This window comes from Salvelinus fontinalis, chromosome 18, assembly GCF_029448725.1.
Source record: "Salvelinus fontinalis isolate EN_2023a chromosome 18, ASM2944872v1, whole genome shotgun sequence".
Classification (NCBI taxonomy): domain Eukaryota; kingdom Metazoa; phylum Chordata; class Actinopteri; order Salmoniformes; family Salmonidae; genus Salvelinus; species Salvelinus fontinalis.
The window spans coordinates 45,245,004-45,265,324 of NC_074682.1; the positions used below are offsets into that span (position 1 = coordinate 45,245,004).

Genomic DNA, 20,321 nt, shown 5'->3' on the forward strand with positions numbered 1-20,321 from the left:
GCATGGGGGAGTGAGAGAACAGCTAGTGATATAGAGGGCAGGGGAGAGAGAGAAAGAACAGCTAGTGATATAGAGGGAATGGGGGAGTGAGAGAACAGCTAGTGATATAGAGGGAATGGGAGAGAGTGAGAGAACAGCTAGTGATATAGAGGGAATGGGAGAGAGGGAGAGAACAGCTAGTGATATAGAGGGAATGGGAGAGAGCGAGAACAGCTAGTGACATACAGGGAAGGGGAGAGAGAACAGCTAGTGATAGAGGGCAGGGGAGAGAGATGGAACAGCTAGTGATATAGAGGGAAGGGGAGAGAGAGAGAACAGCTAGTGATATAGAGGGAAATGGGAGAGAGAGAGAGAGAACAACTAGTGATATAGAGGGAATGGGAGAGAGTGAGAGAACAGCTAGTGATATAGAGGGAATGGGAGAGAGTGAGAGAACAGCTAGTGATATAGAGGGAATGGGAGAGAGAGAGAACAGCTAGTGATATAGAGGGATTTGGGGAGTGAGAGAACAGCTAGTGATATAGGGGGAAGGGGAGAGAGTGAGAGAACAGCTAGTGATATAGAGGGAAGGGGAGAGAGTGAGAGAACAGCTAGTGACATAGAGGGAATGGGGGAGTGAGAGAACAGCTAGTGATATAGAGGGAAGGGGAGAGAGAGAGAACAGCTAGTGATATAGAGGGAAGGGGAGAGAGTGAGAGAACAGCTAGTGATATAGAGGGAAGGGGAGAGAGTGAGAGAACAGCTAGTGATATAGAGGGAATGGGAGAGAGAACAGCTAGTGATATACAGGGATTGGGAGAGAGAGAGAACAGCTAGTGATATAGAGGGAATCGGAGAGAGAGAAAGAACAGCTAGTGATATAGAGGGAAGGGGAGAGAGTGAGAGAACAGCTAGTGATATACAGGGAATGGGAGAGAGCGAGAGAACAGCTAGTGATATAGAGGGATTGGGAGAGAGTGAGAAAACAGCTAGTGATATAGAGGGCAGGGGAGAGAGAGAGAGAACAGCTAGTGATATAGAGGTAAGGGGAGAGAGAGAGAGAACAGCTAGTGATATAGAGGGCATGGGAGAGAGAGAAAGGACAGCTAGTGATATAGACGGAAGGGGAGAGAGGGAGAGAACAGCTAGTGATATAGAGGGAATGGGAGAGAGAACAGCTAGTGATATAGAGGGAAGGGGAGAGAGAGAGAACAGCTAGTGATATAGAGAGAATGGGGGAGTGAGAGAACAGCTAGTGATATAGAGGTAATGGGAGAGAGGGAGAGAACAGCTAGTGATATAGAGGGAGGGGAGAGAGGGAGAGAACAGCTAGTGATATAGAGGGAATGGTAGAGAGTGAGAGAACAGCGAGTGATATAGAGGGAATGGGAGAGAGTGAGAGAACAGCTAGTTATATAGAGGGAATGGGAGAGAGAGAGAGAACAGCTAGTGATATAGAGGGAATGGGAGAGAGTGAGAGAACAGCTAGTGATATAGAGGGCATGGGGGAGTGAGAGAACAGCTAGTGATATAGAGGGCAGGGGAGAGAGAGAAAGAACAGCTAGTGATATAGAGGGAATGGGGGAGTGAGAGAACAGCTAGTGATATAGAGGTAATGGGAGAGAGGGAGAGAACAGCTAGTGATATAGAGGGACGGGGAGAGAGGGAGAGAGAGAACAGCTAGTGATATAGAGGGAATGGGAGAGAGTGAGAGAACAGCTAGTGATATAGAGGGAATGGGAGAGAGGGAGAGAACAGCTAGTGATATAGAGGGAATGGGAGAGAGCGAGAACAGCTAGTGACATACAGGGAAGGGGAGAGAGAACAGCTAGTGATAGAGGGCAGGGGAGAGAGATGGAACAGCTAGTGATATAGAGGGAAGGGGAGAGAGAGAGAACAGCTAGTGATATAGAGGGAAATGGGAGAGAGAGAGAGAGAACAACTAGTGATATAGAGGGAATGGGAGAGAGTGAGAGAACAGCTAGTGATATAGAGGGAATGGGAGAGAGTGAGAGAACAGCTAGTGATATAGAGGGAATGGGAGAGAGAGAGAACAGCTAGTGATATAGAGGGATTTGGGGAGTGAGAGAACAGCTAGTGATATAGGGGGAAGGGGAGAGAGTGAGAGAACAGCTAGTGATATAGAGGGAAGGGGAGAGAGTGAGAGAACAGCTAGTGACATAGAGGGAATGGGGGAGTGAGAGAACAGCTAGTGATATAGAGGGAAGGGGAGAGAGAGAGAACAGCTAGTGATATAGAGGGAAGGGGAGAGAGTGAGAGAACAGCTAGTGATATAGAGGGAAGGGGAGAGAGTGAGAGAACAGCTAGTGATATAGAGGGAATGGGAGAGAGAACAGCTAGTGATATACAGGGATTGGGAGAGAGAGAGAACAGCTAGTGATATAGAGGGAATCGGAGAGAGAGAAAGAACAGCTAGTGATATAGAGGGAAGGGGAGAGAGTGAGAGAACAGCTAGTGATATACAGGGAATGGGAGAGAGCGAGAGAACAGCTAGTGATATAGAGGGATTGGGAGAGAGTGAGAAAACAGCTAGTGATATAGAGGGCAGGGGAGAGAGAGAGAGAACAGCTAGTGATATAGAGGTAAGGGGAGAGAGAGAGAGAACAGCTAGTGATATAGAGGGCATGGGAGAGAGAGAAAGGACAGCTAGTGATATAGACGGAAGGGGAGAGAGGGAGAGAACAGCTAGTGATATAGAGGGAATGGGAGAGAGAACAGCTAGTGATATAGAGGGAAGGGGAGAGAGAGAGAACAGCTAGTGATATAGAGAGAATGGGGGAGTGAGAGAACAGCTAGTGATATAGAGGGAATGGGAGAGAGTGAGAGAACAGCTAGTGATATAGAGGAAATGGGAGACAGTGAGAAAACAGCTAGTGATATAGAGGGATTGGGAGAGAAAACAGCTAGTGATATAGAGGGAAGGGGAGAGAGATCAGCTAGTGAGATAGAGGGAATGGGAGAGAGGGAGATAACAGCTAGTGATATACAGGGAATGGGAGAGAGCGAGAGAACAGCTAGTGATATACAGGGAATGGGAGAGAGCGAGAGAACAGCTAGTGATATACAGGGAATGGGAGAGAGCGAGAGAACAGCTAGTGATATAGAGGGATTGGGAGAGAGTGAGAGAACAGCTAGTGATATAGAGGGAAGGGGAGAGAGAGAAAGGACAGCTAGTGATATAGACGGAAGGGGAGAGAGAGAGAGAACAGCTAGTGATATAGAGGGAATGGGAGAGAGAGAAAGGACAGCTAGTGATATAGACGGAAGGGGAGAGAGAGAGAGAACAGCTAGTGATATAGAGGGAATGGGAGAGAGAGAAAGGACAGCTAGTGATATAGACGGAAGGGGAGAGAGAGAGAGAACAGCTAGTGATATAGAGGGAATGGGAGAGAGAGAAAGGACAGCTAGTGATATAGACGGAAGGGGAGAGAGGGAGAGAACAGCTAGTGATATAGAGGGAATGGGAGAGAGAACAGCTAGTGATATAGAGGGAAGGGGAGAGAGAGAGAACAGCTAGTGATATAGAGAGAATGGGAGAGAGGGAGGGAGTGAGAGAACAGCTAGTGATATAGAGGGAATGGGAGAGAGTGAGAGAACAGCTAGTGATAGAGGGAATGGGAGAGAAAACAGCTAGTGATATAGAGGGAATGGGAGAGAGTGAGAGAACAGCTAGTGATATAGAGGAAATGGGAGACAGTGAGAAAACAGCTAGTGATATAGAGGGATTGGGAGAGAAAACAGCTAGTGATATAGAGGGAAGGGGAGAGAGATCAGCTAGTGAGATAGAGGGAATGGGAGAGAGGGAGATAACAGCTAGTGATATAGAGGGAGGGGAGAGAGGGAGATAACAGCTAGTGATATACAGGGAATGGGAGAGAGGGAGATAACAGCTAGTGATATAGAGGGAGGGGAGAGAGGGAGATAACAGCTAGTGATATAGAGGGAGGGAAAGAGCGATGGGAAGCGGAGCATTTTAAATAAATCAGGATGACAGTAAACCTATTCACTCCCAAAACAATGTGTTGAAATGACCCTCCCTATACATAGATGGACTACAGGTGTGTGTCTATCTTTGACAGTGTGTGTGTTATCCATGTCACTGGGTCTGGTTTGGGCCCCGTCTGTTTGCCAGGCTGGCCAGCAGACCTCTCTCTCAGTATGCCTCCTCCACCCAGGAGAAAAGGACTGGACAGTCCACACACACCATCCTTCTACTATACTCCTGTCTGTCTCTCTCCATATGTCCATCTCTTTTTGTTTAATTCCATCCCTACCTCTGTCTATCTATCTATCCATCCCACTGCCATTAACACTATTGATCCCGCCCTCTCTTCCTCCTTCCATCTCTCCCCTCCCTCTCTTTCTCCTTCCATCTCTCCCTCCTTCCATCTCACCCCTCCCTCTCTTTCTCCTTCCATCTCTCACTCTCTTCCATCTCAACCCTCCCTCTCTTTCTCCTTCCATCTCTCACTCTCTTCCTCCTTCCATCTCACCCCCTCCCTCTTCCATCACTCCCTCCCTCTCTTCAATCTCTGCCATCTCTCCCTCCCTTTCTTCCTCCTTCCATCTATCCCTCCCTCATTCCATCTCTCCCTCACTCTCTTCCTCCTTCCATCTCACCCCCTCCCTCTTCCATCACTCCCTCCCTCTCTTCAATCTCTGCCATCTCTCCCTCCCTTTCTTCCTCCTTCCATCTATCCCTCCCTCATTCCATCTCTCCCTCCCTCTCTTCCTTCTTCCATCTCTCCCTCCCTCTCTTCCATCTCTCCCTCCCTCTCTTCCATCTCTCCCTCCCTCTCTTCCATCTCTCCCTCCCTCTCTTCCATCTCTCCCTCCCTCTCTTCCATCTCTCCCTCCCTCTCTTCCATCTCTCCCTCCCTCTCTTCCATCTCTCCCTCCCTCTCTTCCATCTCTCCCTCCCTCTCTTCCATCTCTCCCTCCCTCTCTTCCATCTCTCCCTCCCTCTCTTCCATCTCTCCCTCCCTCTAGCTATCACAGGAGGCTGGGTCCCATCTGCAGCTTACCCTTAAAAGAGAGAGGCAGATAGAGAGAGAGATGAGAGAGAGAGAGAAAGAGAGCGAGAGAGAGGTAGGGGGGGTTTAGTTGCCAGGCGGGGTCGGTCCCATCATTACCATGCCTGTGGCGAGAGTGTGGGGGGTTGATGTCAGTCTGCCAAGTCTCTAATACACAGAAAGACACACTGTACGCTTACACACAACCCCAGATTGACACACACACAAATCATTACGTGCCTGTAGGATACAATGATCAGTCAATTAGCCTCTGACACACACAGTGCTCATGGATACACCCGTCACTCTGGAATACAAACGACCATGTACCATGTCAACGTGGCCAAGAAGATTACACAAACGTGTAATATTTGAAAGACTAACCCTTTAACTGCAGGTTAAGTTAATCAATTTCCTATCAAGACCATGCTGGTCAAGTTCAATAGCTAACACTTCAGAACATTTAGAATTTGGACTGTTCATTAATGATGCCTACGTCAGGATATAATGAAAAACAAGAAAATGTCCCCTCCACTTTCCACTCCAATAAATCTTCTATGGTTTCTATGTCAGAGTCAGAGGACCCTCTGAGTGTGTGGTGGGGCATGTGGGCAACCCCTCAGTAGGACAACCTGTGTCTGGCATGCCTGGCTCCTCATAGGCACCTCCTGGCACAGTGGCCAGAGAGCAGATGGGAGTGTTGTACCCCCTCTGATGAAACAGCTGACAATTGCTAACGCTATGGTAATACCAGGGTGGGGTGGGATATGTCGATAGGGAGGAGTGAGGGAGGGATGGAGGGAAATGAGGGAGTTAGAGAGAGGAAGGAGGGAGAGGGAAGGGAAGGGGAGAGGGAGAGAGGGAAGGGGAGAGGGAGAGAGGTATGAGGGAGGGGGAGCGAGAGAGAGGAAGGAGAGGGGGAGAGAAAGAGGAAGGGGAGCGAGAGAGCGGTAGGATAGGGGGAGAGAGCAGAAGGAGAGGGGGAGAACGAGAGGAAGGAGGGAGGGGGAGCAAGAGAGGAAGGAGAGAGGGAGAGAGAGAGGAAGGAGAGAGGGAGAGGTAGGAGGGAGGGGGAGCGAGATAGAGGTAGGAGAGGGGGAGAGAGCGGAAGGAGAGGGGGAGAGAGCAGAAGGAGAGGGGGAGAGGGAGAGAGGGAGGGGAGCGAGAGAAGGGAGAGAGAGGGAGGAAGGTGGGAGGGGAGAGAGAGGAAGGAGAGCCGGGAAGATGGAGAGAGGAAGGAGGGAGGGGGAGAGAGAGGAAGGAGGGAGGGAGGGGGAGAGAGGTAGGGAAGGAGAAGGAAGTAAAGGGAGACAGAGGTTTGATATTTAACTAATTAGCAACAGAATCCTTCAGAGAAAGAGAGGGTTGTGTTAAAAGGAAATGGTGGAGACCATGGGACATACATGAGACTGACAAATGAGGTCACAGATAGAACATAAAACATGCACACCCACTTTGTCTCTCCCTTTTCTATTACCCCTCCCTCCTCTAACTCTTTCTTTCACTCACTCTTTCTGCTCTCTCTCTCTACAGCTGGGAGAGGGAATCGCTCCAGGGAGTTTGGTCCCCAAAGACAGACTGATCCATCCATCCATTCAACAGCCTTTCTTACCATCTCTCCCTATTTCCCTTTCCACCTCTCTCTTTCTTTCTTTCTCTCTGTCTCGCTCCATCTCTCCCTATTTCCCTTTCCACCTCTCTCTTTCTCTCTGTCTCGCTCCATCTCTCCCAAACACACAAACACCCACACAGCTCCCTTATGTCTGTACAAGCTAAACTCTCTCACACACACACACAAACACACACACACACACACACACACACACACACACACACACACACACACACACACACACACACACACAGAGCGACAAACACACAGACAGACAGAGTGTGTGCTTGGGGACAAGCCAGAGCATTTCCCCCACTTCACATTTCAACAGATACATCAAAAAGAGCTTCCACCGCACGTTGCTAATCCACTTTTCTCCCTCGTCATTCTCTCTCCCCTCTCTCTCTCATCCTCCCTCCATCACCACCTCCTCCTCCATTCACCGCCTCTTTCCAAGTACCATGAGTTAGGCCTAGTTGATCTGGGAGATGACACATTTACATTTTAGTAATTTAGTAGTCGCTCTTACAGAGAAAGAGCATACATCTCCTTACTGGTCCCCCGTGGGAATCCAATCCACAACGCCACAACCATGGTGCTGAAAGCTCCATGCTCTACCAACTGAGCAATACAGGAAACACACAGAGAAACACACAAGCCCACACACACACGCAAACACTCATGAAAACACGCACATATGCATGCAGGTAAAACGGTGCATGATGGAGAACTAGTAGAGAAAAGTATTGTATTTGGTGACGTGGCTACTAATATCTGTTGGGTTTATTTAATTAAAAAAACTAAGGTCCATGTCTGTTATTCAATGTGTTTGTATGGGCTAATTAATAGCAGTTAGGCCAAATAAAATGTTTCATTCAATATTGTTTTAGATTTGTTTTTGATACTTCAAGGGGTCTTAAAATTCTAAATCAAATAGCAAAAGTATCCTTGGTATGACCTTAAAACCTGGTTATCGTTTTTTGTTTTGACAGAGATGTACAAGCACACAAACACACACACGTATGTAATAACAGCTTAGCTCTCTCTTTCTACACACAGAGACGTCACACACACATTAAATAACCCTGTTGTCAAAATCACTGAATGGGTGTCACAGTGCTGAATCTTAGTTAACATTGCATTGTGTAGTCATAGACACACACACAATCTCAGATACAAAGATTTCAAAATGCAAACACGTACACACACGATTATACATTCATAATGGTGAATCAATGACAGACAGGCCTTCAGAAGAACAGACAAGGTAACTTGGTGAATTACAATGAGCTCCTATCTACCCCAAGAGCTCTGTCCTTAGACTACAAACACACACAAACGCAAATGTGTATGACAAACCAATCATGAACACTTACCAAACACAATCCACAGTCAACATACACTGCGTAGGTACTAATGCTGAGACAAAACAAACACACCACCACCAACAACAACAACCACCACGCTCTTGGCATGATCACCAAAGATTCAGGGGGAGTAATATTGTGTTGAGGATCAGCGTGTGGTGTTGATAATGGTGTTGATGTGAGCCATGACCAGCCTTTAAAAGCACTTCATGGCTACAGACGTGAGTGCTACGAGTCGGTAGTCATTTAGGCAGGTTACCTTAGTGATCTTGGGCACAGGGACTGTGGTGGTCTGCTTAAAACATGTTGGTATTACAGGCTCAGACAGGGAGAGGTTGAAAATGTCAGTGAAGACACTTGCCTGTTGATCAGCGCATGCTCGCAGTACAGGTCCTGGTAATCAGTCTGGCCCTGCTGCCTTGTGAATGTTGACCTGTTTAAAGGTCTTACTCACATCGGCTGTGGAGAGCGTGATCACACAGTCTTCCGGAACAGCTGGTGCTCTCATGCATGTTTCAGTGTTGTTTAGCTCGTCTGGTAGGCTAGTGTCACTGGGCAGCTCCCTGTTGTGCTTCCCTTTGTAGTCTGTAATGGTTTGCAAGCCCTGCCACATCCGACGAGCATCAGAGCCGGTGTAGTACAATTCGATCTTAGTCCTGTACTGATGCTTTGCCTGTTTGATGGGTTACAGTCCCGCTTCTTGAGCTTCCGGGTTGGAGTCCCACTCCTTGAAAGCGGCAGCTCTAGCCTTTAGCTCAGTGCCTATGTTGCCTGTAATCCATGACTTCTGGTTGGGGTATGTACGTACAGTCACTGTGGGGATGACGTCATCGTTGCACTTATTGACGAATCCAATGACTGATGTGGTGTACTCCTCAATGCCATCGGAGGAATCCCTGAACATATTCCAGTCTGTGCTAACAAAACAGTCCCGTAGCTTATCATCTGCTTCATCTCACCATGTTTTTATAGACCGAGTCACTGGTGCTTCCTGCTTAAATTTTTGCTTGTAAGCAGGAATCAGGAGGATGGAATTATATGGTCAGATTTGCCAAACGGAGGGCGAGCACGCGTCTCTGTGTGTGGAGTAAAGGTGGTCCAGAGTTTTTTTCCCTCTGGTTGCACATTTAACATTTAGTAAGATGGTTTTAAGTTTCCCTGCATTAAAGTCCCCGGCCACTAGGAGCACCGCCTCTGGGTGAGAGTTTCCCTGTTTGCTTATGGCAGAATACAGCACATTGAGTGTGGTCTAGTGCCATCATCAGTTTGTGGTGGTATGTAGACAGCTACAAAAAAAATACAGATGAAAACTCTCTAGGTAGATAGTGTGGTCTATCTAGCTTATCATGAGATACTCTACCTCTGGCGAGCAAAACCTCGAGACTTCCTTAGATATTGTTCACCAGCTGTTATTTACACAAATACATAGTCCGCCGCCCCTCGTCTTACCAGACGCCGCTGTTCTATCCTGCCGATACAGCGTATAACCATCCAGCTGTATGTTGATAATGTCATCGTTCAGCCACGACTCCGTAAAGCGTAAGATATTCTCTCTCTTTTGAATGTTTTGAATGTCCCGCTGGTAGTTTAATCTTCCGCGTAGGTCATTGATTTTATTTTCCAAAGATTGCACGTTTGCTAGCAGAATGGAAGGAGGTGGGGGTTTATTCAATCGCATACGAATTCTCAGAAGGCAACCCGCCCTCCGGCCCCTTTTTCTCCGCCTTCTCTTCACGCAAATGACGGGGATCTGGGCCTGTTCCCGGGAAAGCAGTATATCATTCGCATCAGACTCGTTAAAGGAAAAAAAGGATTCTGCCAGTTTGTGGTGAGTAATCGCAGTTCTGATGTCTAGAAGTTATTTTCGGTCATAAGAGATGGTAGCAGCAACATTATGTACAAAATAAGTTTAAAAAATAAGTTACAAACACCACAAAGAAACAAACAAAAAAACACAATTGGTTAGAAACATGTAAAACGCCAACCTTCTTCTGCGGCGCCATTTTGTATCTCAGTAGTGAGTAGAGTTACAAACGGACTATACTAAACAAGTTCAATGTCTTACCTGGGATGAAATGTTTTACACACACATAGCTACATGTAGCCTACTTGGACACCATGTCCCCACATTTCCCACTCTCTCACGCCAAATAGCCTGAAGCCACAGAGATCTTCTCGAAAGCTCTATTTCCCTTCGTGGGAGCATTGCAAACTGTAGGTCAATTTTTTTTAAATGGCTACATGTACATTGAACAACAAAGCTGCTTTTTAGCATGTTTTGTTATTTCTGTATAACAAAAAATGTACGACGAAGTTGCCTCTTTTACAATGGGGATCAATAGGAAAGAATGCTGGTTTTCCCCCATTTCTGGGCGTGGTCAAGGGGAATTCCTCATTATTACATGAATATCGGCTGAGACTTTATACTGCATCCATAAAACTATAAGACCACAGTCAATTTAAATTCACCACCTGTTGTCTGAGTGGCCATTCAAAAGTGCATGGAGCATTGATTGATGGACCACACTGTCTTCAGGAGGATGTTAAAGAGACGAGTAAGAGAAAATGGAAGAAATGTATCTTACCTAGTAAGCACAAGACGTTGAAAAGACTTACGCTCATAGGTTACTACTCCAGTAGTAAGGTTCTGAATAAGTATCAATAAGAGCCAAGTATCTATGAGGGCAAATCTATTCTTTATTCCTAATGTCACTAGATAAGGAATAGGGTAGGGTACAGACACAGTAGGGCAGGGCGATATGACCTAAAAATGATCTTGATTTTTTTCAAACTTACGCGGTGCTCCTACTGGCCGGGGACTTTAATGCAGGGAATTCACAATATATTTTTTTCCTTCTGTTTTCTCTAAATAAGTGTTGTTGTACAATTAAAAGGTCAAATACACTACATTTCAAACAGTCAGCAATAATCGAATGAATTCAGCGCTTGTGAAGTTATACCTAGGCTAAGTAGAAGCCTTCCACGACCATAAAGCCCCACTAATGATTTCATTATCAAAATAGTTTAACCTGCTTTTTTTTTGCAATATTCTCTGATCTGGCATTCAAAACATTTTTTGTTTTACTAGAACCATGCATAATGCACATTGCCTAATAATGACTAACTTCTTGTAGCAGGCATTGGGCTATAGATTAGCACAGCTCTCAATATCTCAAGCCCACGTGCTAGTGATTAGCCAGGTAATCTTTTATATTTCAAGGTTAGCCAGCTTGGATCTATTTGCCAGGTAACGAGGTTGAAGAGTTGAGCTGTTATCAACACACCCTTTTGTCTGTCTGCAACTGTTTGAAAAGCTTGTTATCCTGCCCACTTTGTTCAGATGTTGAAATCAAGTGGCCTACCTTATTTCTCAGAATGAGAATGTGTAGCCAATCCCTTATATAACTGTGTTTTATGCTTATTGCACATTTAAAAAACACAAACAGACTAGACAGCTAGTATAACAGTAATTGTCTAAAATGCTGCAAGCGGAGCGGTACCCAAATGGCACGCAACAAACTGAGCATTCATTTTCCAGGATCATTGTTCATTCATACTCTCGTTTCAGTGGTGTCGGCTCTCAATGAGAGTAGTTTAGACATAAAAAGGGTATCGTTAGAAAAGTTCACTTCTCCATTACAGTAAAATAATGTCTCAATGTGTTTTGTTGTCCATATGACCGAGTCTGTTGGACCAAACCTCAAATGCTAATAGTGAGTTGAAACCGCTTGTCAGAGAGGAAGACCTGATCTCTCAACTTTGTTGGCATGAGTGGCAGAGGAAGGGGCTTGGTGTATGTGTGTAAAAACTATTGGTCTCTAAATCTGGAGAAATGACAGTCCATGTCAAAAATTGTTGGTAACTAAATCCAGCTAGAAGGAGCACATAAAAACGGTTGGCTGGTATACCCTCACCAGTCTGAGCAGTCGGCTGTGAATGCTCCAACCCGCTATATACTTCTAACGGACTGGTTTGGTTCTGCCCTGTATAGTGCTGTCTGGTTAGAACATGATGTTGAGGCCCATCACTGTACTCTTAGTATTCACCACAACACACACACAGCTGTTTCCTTTGAAGATGTTTATATGGAGTTTGGTAATCCGAATGACTTGGAATGACTTAGTGTTACTGTTGACAATAAAAAGTCCTCAGAAAGATGCGTCTTCTCCCTTCGGACGACGATAAGACTCTGACCTGAGTGGGCGGGTGCAGTGTCCACATACGCATTTCCAAACGCTCTGAATGGTTGGGAAAGGCAAGGCTATAATGGGTGAGGGATAACTAAGGTAGGCTGAGCAGCCAAACTGAAGGGACTGTGAGCGGGGTTAGGTAGAGAGAAGAGGAGCAGGACAGCCTTTTGACAGTGTGTAAACCATAGAGGAAGAGGCGAAGTGAAAGGTTTCACTTTTGCTCAAATCTGTCAAAAATAAGCCCAATGCGTTTCTATGGGCAAATTTTGGACATAAGCTTGTCGCCTGTCTTCCCGCTTAGGGACAACAACTCCCATTGTTAGGGTGGAGAAGTGCATCACTTCATTAAATATAGATCTCTGGTGTAAATGGGAACAAGCGGACATAAATGCTCATAAAAACTAAAAATAACAAAACCGGGATTCTTGAGTTACAGGCATTTGGAATATCGCGCAAAAACATTTAAATTAATCTATTTTGATATATCGCCCAACCATAGGACACAGCCATAAAAGTTAGGCGGAATCAGAATTTTGATATTACCTAACCATACACAGTGGGGCAACCTCCTGTTTACAAAAATGAACTACGACAAAATGTGAATGTTCCAAGACTGTGGGAATGCCTGAAGGTCCACAGAGCATAGGCAAATGCAGTAGACTTGAGATGTACATCCCTTTCCAACTGCAGTCCAGATAGTAGGCCAGGTCCACACACAAGTCAGCAGCAGCGTCCACAATAAAGCAGGGGTGAAACAAACTGACATGAACAAAAACCCAGCTCGAACAGCATGCGCTCTTCATTGCCAGAAAAACTAACTATAGATCTCTTATTTCTTACCTTCTTCATTCTGCCGTTGCGTGTGCCTGTGAAGGCCACGGTGTTGCCACGGTAATCGTAGGCGGCCACCGAGGTCATGCCGTCCTCCTTGTCAATGAAGAGCGGTATTCCCTCTATGGTGCTGGTCCCACCCAGAGGCTGGTTAAAGTCCTGGCCGCAAAAGTTGTCATCGATCTGGAGAGGCTGAGAGAAAGAGAGCAGGAGAGAGAGAGCAGGAGAGAGAGAGCAGGAGAGAGATAGAAAGCCGGGGAAGAGAGAGAGCGGAGGAGAGAGAGAGAGCAGGGGGAGAGAGTGAGCAGGGGAGAGAGAGCGGGGGAGAGAGAGAGAGAGAAGGTGGGACAGGGGGGGAGGGATGGAGAGAGAGAGAGAGAGAGAGAGAGAGAAGGTGGGACAGGGGGGGAGGGATGGAGAGAGAAGGGGAGAGGGAGAGGGGGGGAGAGAGGAGGAGGGAGAGAGAGGGGGGAGAGAGGGAGAGGGGGGAGGTAGAGATAGGGAGGAGGGGGAGAGAGGAGGAGGGAGAGAGAGGGGGGAGAGAGGAGGAGGGAGATGGAGAGAGGTAGAGAGAGGGAGGGAGGGGGAGAGGTAGAGAGAGGGAGGGGGAGGGACGGGGAGAGAGGGAGGGGGAGAGAGATAGGGGGAGAGGGGGAGAGGGGGAGAGAGGGGGGGAGAGGTAGAGAGAGGGGGAGAGGTAGAGGTAGAGGTTAGATGAGTTGTAGCAGTCATATAACAGTGTCTAATATTTGTGTATATATAAGCTAAGAGCATCAGTATAACTAAAGGATGTGTGACAGAGAGACAGAGGAAAGGGACAATGTTTTGGGGTCAGTTGTGTGTGTATCTGCATATCTGCATGTCAAAGTACTGTTTGTGTGCGTGTGTCTGTGCGTCTCCTCAACTGATTCTCCAATCCACTCAGTCAGGAGTCTAATTCCAACCTGCTACTTGGGTTGCTAGCTGAACCACTGACACATTAAAACATTCAGCCTCGAGGGTGGAGGTCACCAACCTTACGACGCATTTCAAATCAGCCTCTCTCAAATCAGTCATCACACACCCTTGACGGTGTGAGTGTGTTTGTGTGTGTGCAACACGCTATGAGGCCTAAGAGGTTGCTATCCGAGGAAGGCTGGAAATGAAGTGGTGTCAGTGTGTGTTTAACACTGGCAACACACACACACACACACACACACACACACACACACACACACACACACACACACACACACAGAGCGAGTGTGTAAATGGTTGTGTAATCTAAAATCGTATCACTGCATCATCTGATTGATCCAGAAGAGAACAGATAACTCTTCCTCTCTCCATCTGTTGAAATTGATGCAGCACGACTTGCGTTGCGTCAATATCCCTTTATTCTCCCCTTTCTATTATTTTATTCTCTCCCTCTCTCTGCCCCTCTCTTCCTCCCTCTCTGCCCCTCTCTCCCTCTCTCTCCCCCTTTCTCTCCCTCCCTCTCCCTCTCTGCCCCTCTCTCTCTCTCCGCCCCTCTCTCACTCTCCTTCTCTGCCCCTCCCTTGCCTCTCGCCCCTCCCTTCCCCCTCCCCCCTCTTCCTCTCTTCCCCCTCCCTCAAATCCATCCTTTACCAAGCGCTACAGTAGACAAGGACAGTAAATCTACACATCAATATCCTCACTCCTCTCTACCCCCCCCCCCTCCTCCCCCTCCTCCTCTCCCCACTTCACTCACCTTTTCTCTCGCTTAATCTATCCAAAGGGTTTCTATCTCACATCGGGAAGAATTTGGGGTATAAATTCGGTTAACAAAGCCCCCTCGTTCGCCCGGCGGCCTAGTGGAGAGAGAGGAATTGTCACCAACAGAAAGAAAAGGAGAGAAAGCTGCTTTACGGAAACCTTCCATGACTCACTAGCGATGGGCATCTGGAGAAGGATAGGGAGAAGTGGAGTGAAATGTGTGTGTGTTTGTCCACATGTCCACTGAAACAGGTATATTTATTCGCTAATTGCCTTGGACTGTCTCCTGTCTAGACAAAACCGACTGACCATATAGACAAAACCGACCGACCAACCAAAGTGACAAGAGGGACCATATTCAACCCAGTCAAGCAAGTCTCCTTAAATCAGAATTTGACTCAGACACTTATAGTAAGACACAACATGCAGCCCTTTGACACTAGAGCCTGAAGGAAGGACCTCAAAGGGTTAATGCATGTTTGGGGTGGGTGGATTTGAAAGGGTTTTAAGATGCATTACAGAGTGCACAGACATAGCTATGGTAAAAGTTAGCTACGCTGCACTGGACAGTATAGTCAAAACACATGCAAAGTGCACGAGCATACAACACAGTAAAAAATATAAATATGGAACATGAAAAAATATTTCTGCCGAGGCGCACTTTGAAGATGCTGGAACAGTCCACATTTACTTTCCCTCTGTAACCAAAACAAGTAATGAATAGAAAAATCTGACAACACCATAGTATACTAAACAAAATATAAACACAACATGCAACAATTTCTAAGATTTTACTGAGTTACAGTTCATATAAGGAAATGAGTCAATTGAAATAAATTCATTAGGTCCTATTCCAACGGATTTCCCATGACTGGGAATACAGATATGCATCTGTTGGTGAGATATGGTGAGGCGTGGATCAGAAAACCAGTCGCTATCTGGTGTGTCCACCATTTGCCTCATGCAGCTCGACATCTCCTTGACATAGAGTTTCATCAGGCTGTTGATTATGGCCTGTAGAATGTTGTTCCACTCCTCTTCAATGTCTGTGTGAAGTTGCTGGAAAATGGCGGGAACTGGAACACGCTGTCGTACACATTGATTCAGAGCATACCAAACATGCTCAAAGTTGAGTATGCAGAACATGGAAGAACTGGGACATTTTCAGCTTCCAAGAATTGTGTGCAGATCCTTGCGACATGGGGCCATGAATTATCATGCTGAAACATGAGGTGATGAATGGCACGACAATGGGCCTCAGGATCTCGTCACGGTATATCTATGCATTTAAATAGCCATCAATAAAATGCCTGTCGATACCATAACCCTACCGCCACCATGGGACACTTTGTTCACAACATTGACATCAGCAAACCGTTCCCCCAAACGACGCGAAACACACTGTCTGCTATTTTCCCGGTACAGTTGAAACCAGGATTCATCCTTGAAGAGCACACTTTTCCCAGAGGGCCAGTGGCCATCGAAGGTGAGCATTTACTCACTGAAGTCAGTGACGACGCTGAACCGCAGTCAGGTCAAGACACTGGTGAGGACGATGAGCACGCAGATGAGCTTCCCTGAGACGGTTTCTGACAGTTTGGGCAGGAATTCTTCAGTTGTGAAAACTCAGTTTCCTCAGCGCTCTGGGTGGCTGGTGTCAGATGATCCCACAGGTGAAGAAGCCGGATGTGGAGGTCCTGGGCTGGCGCGGTTACACGTGGTCTCTGGTTGTGAGGCCAGTTGGACATACTGCCAAATTCTCTAAAACGACACTAGTGGCAGCTTATGGTAGATAAATTAACATAAAATGTTCTGCCAACATCTCTGGTGGACATTCCTGCAGTCAGCATGCCAATTACACACTCCCTCAAAACTTGAAACATCTGTGTCATTGAGTTGTGTGACAAAACTGCACATTTTAGAGAGGCCTTTTATTGTCACTAGCACAAGGTGCACATGTGTAATGACTATGCTGTTTAATTAGCTTCTTGATATGCCACATATGTCAGGTGTATGGATTATCTTGGCAAAGGAGAAATGCTCACTAACAGGAATGTAAACAAATTTGTGCACAAACTTGGACAGAAATAAGCTTTTTGTGCATATGGAAAATGTCCGGCACCAACACTTTACATGTCGTGTTTATATATTTTCTTAGTGTAGAATACTTGATCTATATACCTAGTCGGCTTGTTGTTTTCTATTCTATTGTTGTTGTCCTTGATGATCTTTATGGCCTTCCTGTGACATCAGGTGGTGTAGGTGTCCTGGAGGGAAGGTAGTTTGCCACCCGTGATGCGTTGTGCAGACCTCACTACCCTCTGGAGAGCCTTACGGTTGTGGGCGGAGCAGTTGCCGTACCAGGCGGTGATACAGCCCAACAGGATGCTCTCGATTGTGCATCTGTAGAAGTTTGTGAGTGCTTTTGGTGACAAGCCGAATTTCTTCAGCCTCCTGAGGTTGAAGAGGCGCTGCTGCACCTTCTTCACAACGCTGTCTGTGTGGGTGGACCAATTCAGTTTGTCCGTGATGTGTACGCCGAGGAACTTAAAACTTACTACCCTCTCCACTACTGTCCCGTTGATGTGGATAGGGGGGTGCTCCCTCTGCTGTTTCCTGAAGTCCAAAATCATCACCTTTGTTTTGTTGATGTTGAGTGTGAGGTTATTTTCCTGACACCACACTCCGAGGGCCCTCACCTCCTCTCTGTAGGCCGTCTCGTCGTTGTTGGTAATCAAGCCTACCACTGTAGTGTCGTCCGCAAACTTGATGATTGAGTTGGAGGCGTGCATGGCCACGCATGGCCATGGCCAGTTGGAGGCGTGCATGGTGTTAAATGCTGAGCTGTAGTCGATGAACAGCATTCTCACATAGGTATTCCTCTTGTCCAGATGGGTTAGGGCAGTGTGCAGTGTGGTTGCGATTGCGTCGTCTGTGGACCTATTAGGTCTGTTAGAGCCGATTTGGGCATATTTGTACAAAAGACTGAACATACTGAGCTCCATGTACATTTGTGTAAATATATTAAATATTAATGTATATGATGAAATATTAGGTACGTACCTTTATGATTTATTTACCTGATTGAGATATATTAATTTGTTATTAGTGTAACTCAGTTTTTGGCCCCCCCCTCTTGCCCATTCATTGTACTGTGTTAATTGTGTTAGTATAAAGGCAGGAAGTTGGGCCTTCGGGGGTAGGAGTCCTTGCTAGATGCGGGAGCGGTATAGTTTTTTGAGCATATAGACATACAGACATACATACAGAAATACAGACAGACAGACAGACAGGTCATATTATATTATGTATTTGCATATCAAGTAATCTCTGCTTTAAGTTGATTGGAGAATACCTTTTTATTAGATAAGAAGAATAAACATTTTTTGTTGCACCATATCCCTGGATCTCATTGAATGTTTGGCCGTTTGGAAACGTTGAGTGTGGACTGTATGCGTCCGAAACAAACCCGCTTCAGGCTTGGGCAGTGGCTATGGTAAAGAGGAAAGGAAGCCACTACAAGGTCGGTAAGCAAATTGGAGTGGGTCTAGGGTGTCAGGTAGGTTGGAGGGGATATGGTCCTTGACCAGTCTCTCAAAGCACTTCATGATGACGCAAGTTAGTGCTACGGGGCGGTAGTCGTTTAGCTCAGTTACCTTAGCTTTCTTGGGAACAGGAACAATGGAGGCCCTCTTGAAGCATGTGGGAACAGCAGACTGGGATAAGGATTGATTGAATATGTCCGTAAACACACCAGCCAGCTGGTCTGCGCATGCTCTGAGGACGCGGCTGGGGATGCCGTCTGGGCCTGCAGCCTTGCGCGGGTTAACACGTTTAAATGTTTTACTCACGTTGGCTGCAGTGAAGGAGAGTCCGCAGGTTTTGGTAGCGGGCCTTGTCAGTGGCACTGTATTGTCCTCAAGTTATTTAGTCTGTCTGGGAGCAAGACATCCTGGTCCGCGACAGGGCTGTTTTTCTTTTTGTAATCCGTGATTGACTGTAGACCCTGCCACATACCTCTTGTGTCTGAGCCGTTGAATTACAACTCTACTTTGTCTCTATACTGACGCTTAGCTTGTTTGATTGATTGCCTTGCGGAGGGAATAGCTACACTGTTTGTATTTGGTCATGTTTCCGGTCACCTTGCCCTAGTTAAAAGCAGTGTTTCGCGACAATGCTGCCATCAATCCACGGTTTCTGGTTTGGGAATGTTTTAATAGTTGCTGTGGGTACGACATCGCCGATGCACTTTCTAATGAACTCGCTCACCGAATCAGCGTATTCGTCAATGTTGTTGTTGGACGCAATGCGGAACATATCCCAATCCATGTGATCGAAGCAGTCTTGAAGCGTGGAATCAGATAGGTCGGACCAGTGTTGAACAGACCAGAGTGTGGGAGCTTCTTTTTTAGTTTCTGTATGTAGGCTGGAAGCAACAACATGGAGTCGTGTTCAGCTTTTCTGAAAGGAGGGCAGGTCATAACAATGATCCAGGGTTTTACCAGCCCTGGTTGCGCAATCGATATGCTGATAGAATTTAGGGAGTCTTGTTTTCAGATTAGTCTTGTTAGAATCCCCAGCTACAATGAATGCAGCCTCAGGATATGTGGATCCAGTTTACATAAAGTCAAATAAAGTTTGTTCAGGGCCATCGATGTGTCTGCTTGGGGGGGAATATATACAGCTGTGATTGTAATCAAAGAGAATTCTCTTGGTAGATAATGCGGTCGACATTTGGTTCTGAGGAATTCTAAGTCAGGTGAACAGAAGGACTTGAGTTCCTGTATGTTGTTATGATCACACCATGTCTCGATAATCATAAGGCATACCCTCCCGCCCCTCTTCTTTCCAGAAAGATGCTTGTTTCTGTCGGCGCGATGCGTGAAGAAACCAGCTGGCTGCACCGACTCCAATAGCGCCTCTCGAGTGAGCCATGTGTCCGTGAAGCAAAGAACGTTACAGTCTCTGATGTCTCTCTGGAAGGCAACCCTTGCTCGGATTTCATTAACCTTGTTGTCAAGAGACTGGACATTGGCGAGTAGTATGCTAGGGAGTGGTGCGCGATGTGCCCATCTCCGGAGTCTAACCAGAAGACCGCTTTGTTTGCCCCTTTTACGGCGACGTTGTTTAGGTACGCCGGCTGGGATCAGATCCATTGTCCTGGGTGGAAGGCAAAACACAGGATCCCCTTCGGGAAAGTCATATTCCTGGTTGTAATGATGGTGAGTTGACATTGCTCTTATATTCAGTAGTTCCTCCCGACTGTATGTAATAAAACCTAAGATTACCTGGGGTACCAATGTTAGAAATAACACGTAAAAAAACAAAATCCTGCATAGTTTCCTAGGAACGCGAAGCGAGTCGGTCATCTCTGTCGGCGCCGGAAGTATGATATAGAGCCTCTAGCCCTGCTCAATATGCCTTAAAACCTCTTGAAGCTAGGGGGCTGAATTTTTATGTTTGGAAAAAATAACGTTCCCAATGTAAGTTGCCTATTTCTCAGGCCCAGATGCTAGAATTTGCATATAATTGACAGATTAGGACAGTTTCCAAAACTGTCAAAATATTGTCTGTAAGTATAACAGAACTGATT

The 20,321-nt window shown here is 46.5% G+C and overlaps 1 protein-coding gene across 1 annotated transcript in view; it reads right to left on the reverse strand.

Annotated features, from left to right (window-relative positions):
• The window catches only part of LOC129815622 (plexin-A1-like), a 474,873-nt gene that overhangs the window by 325,733 nt on the left and 128,819 nt on the right, over window positions 1-20,321 (reverse strand). The window contains exon 3 of the mRNA XM_055869594.1: window positions 13,022-13,204. Within this exon, the coding sequence (XP_055725569.1) occupies window positions 13,022-13,204 (183 nt within the window). The remainder of the gene's footprint in view (window positions 1-13,021; window positions 13,205-20,321) is intronic.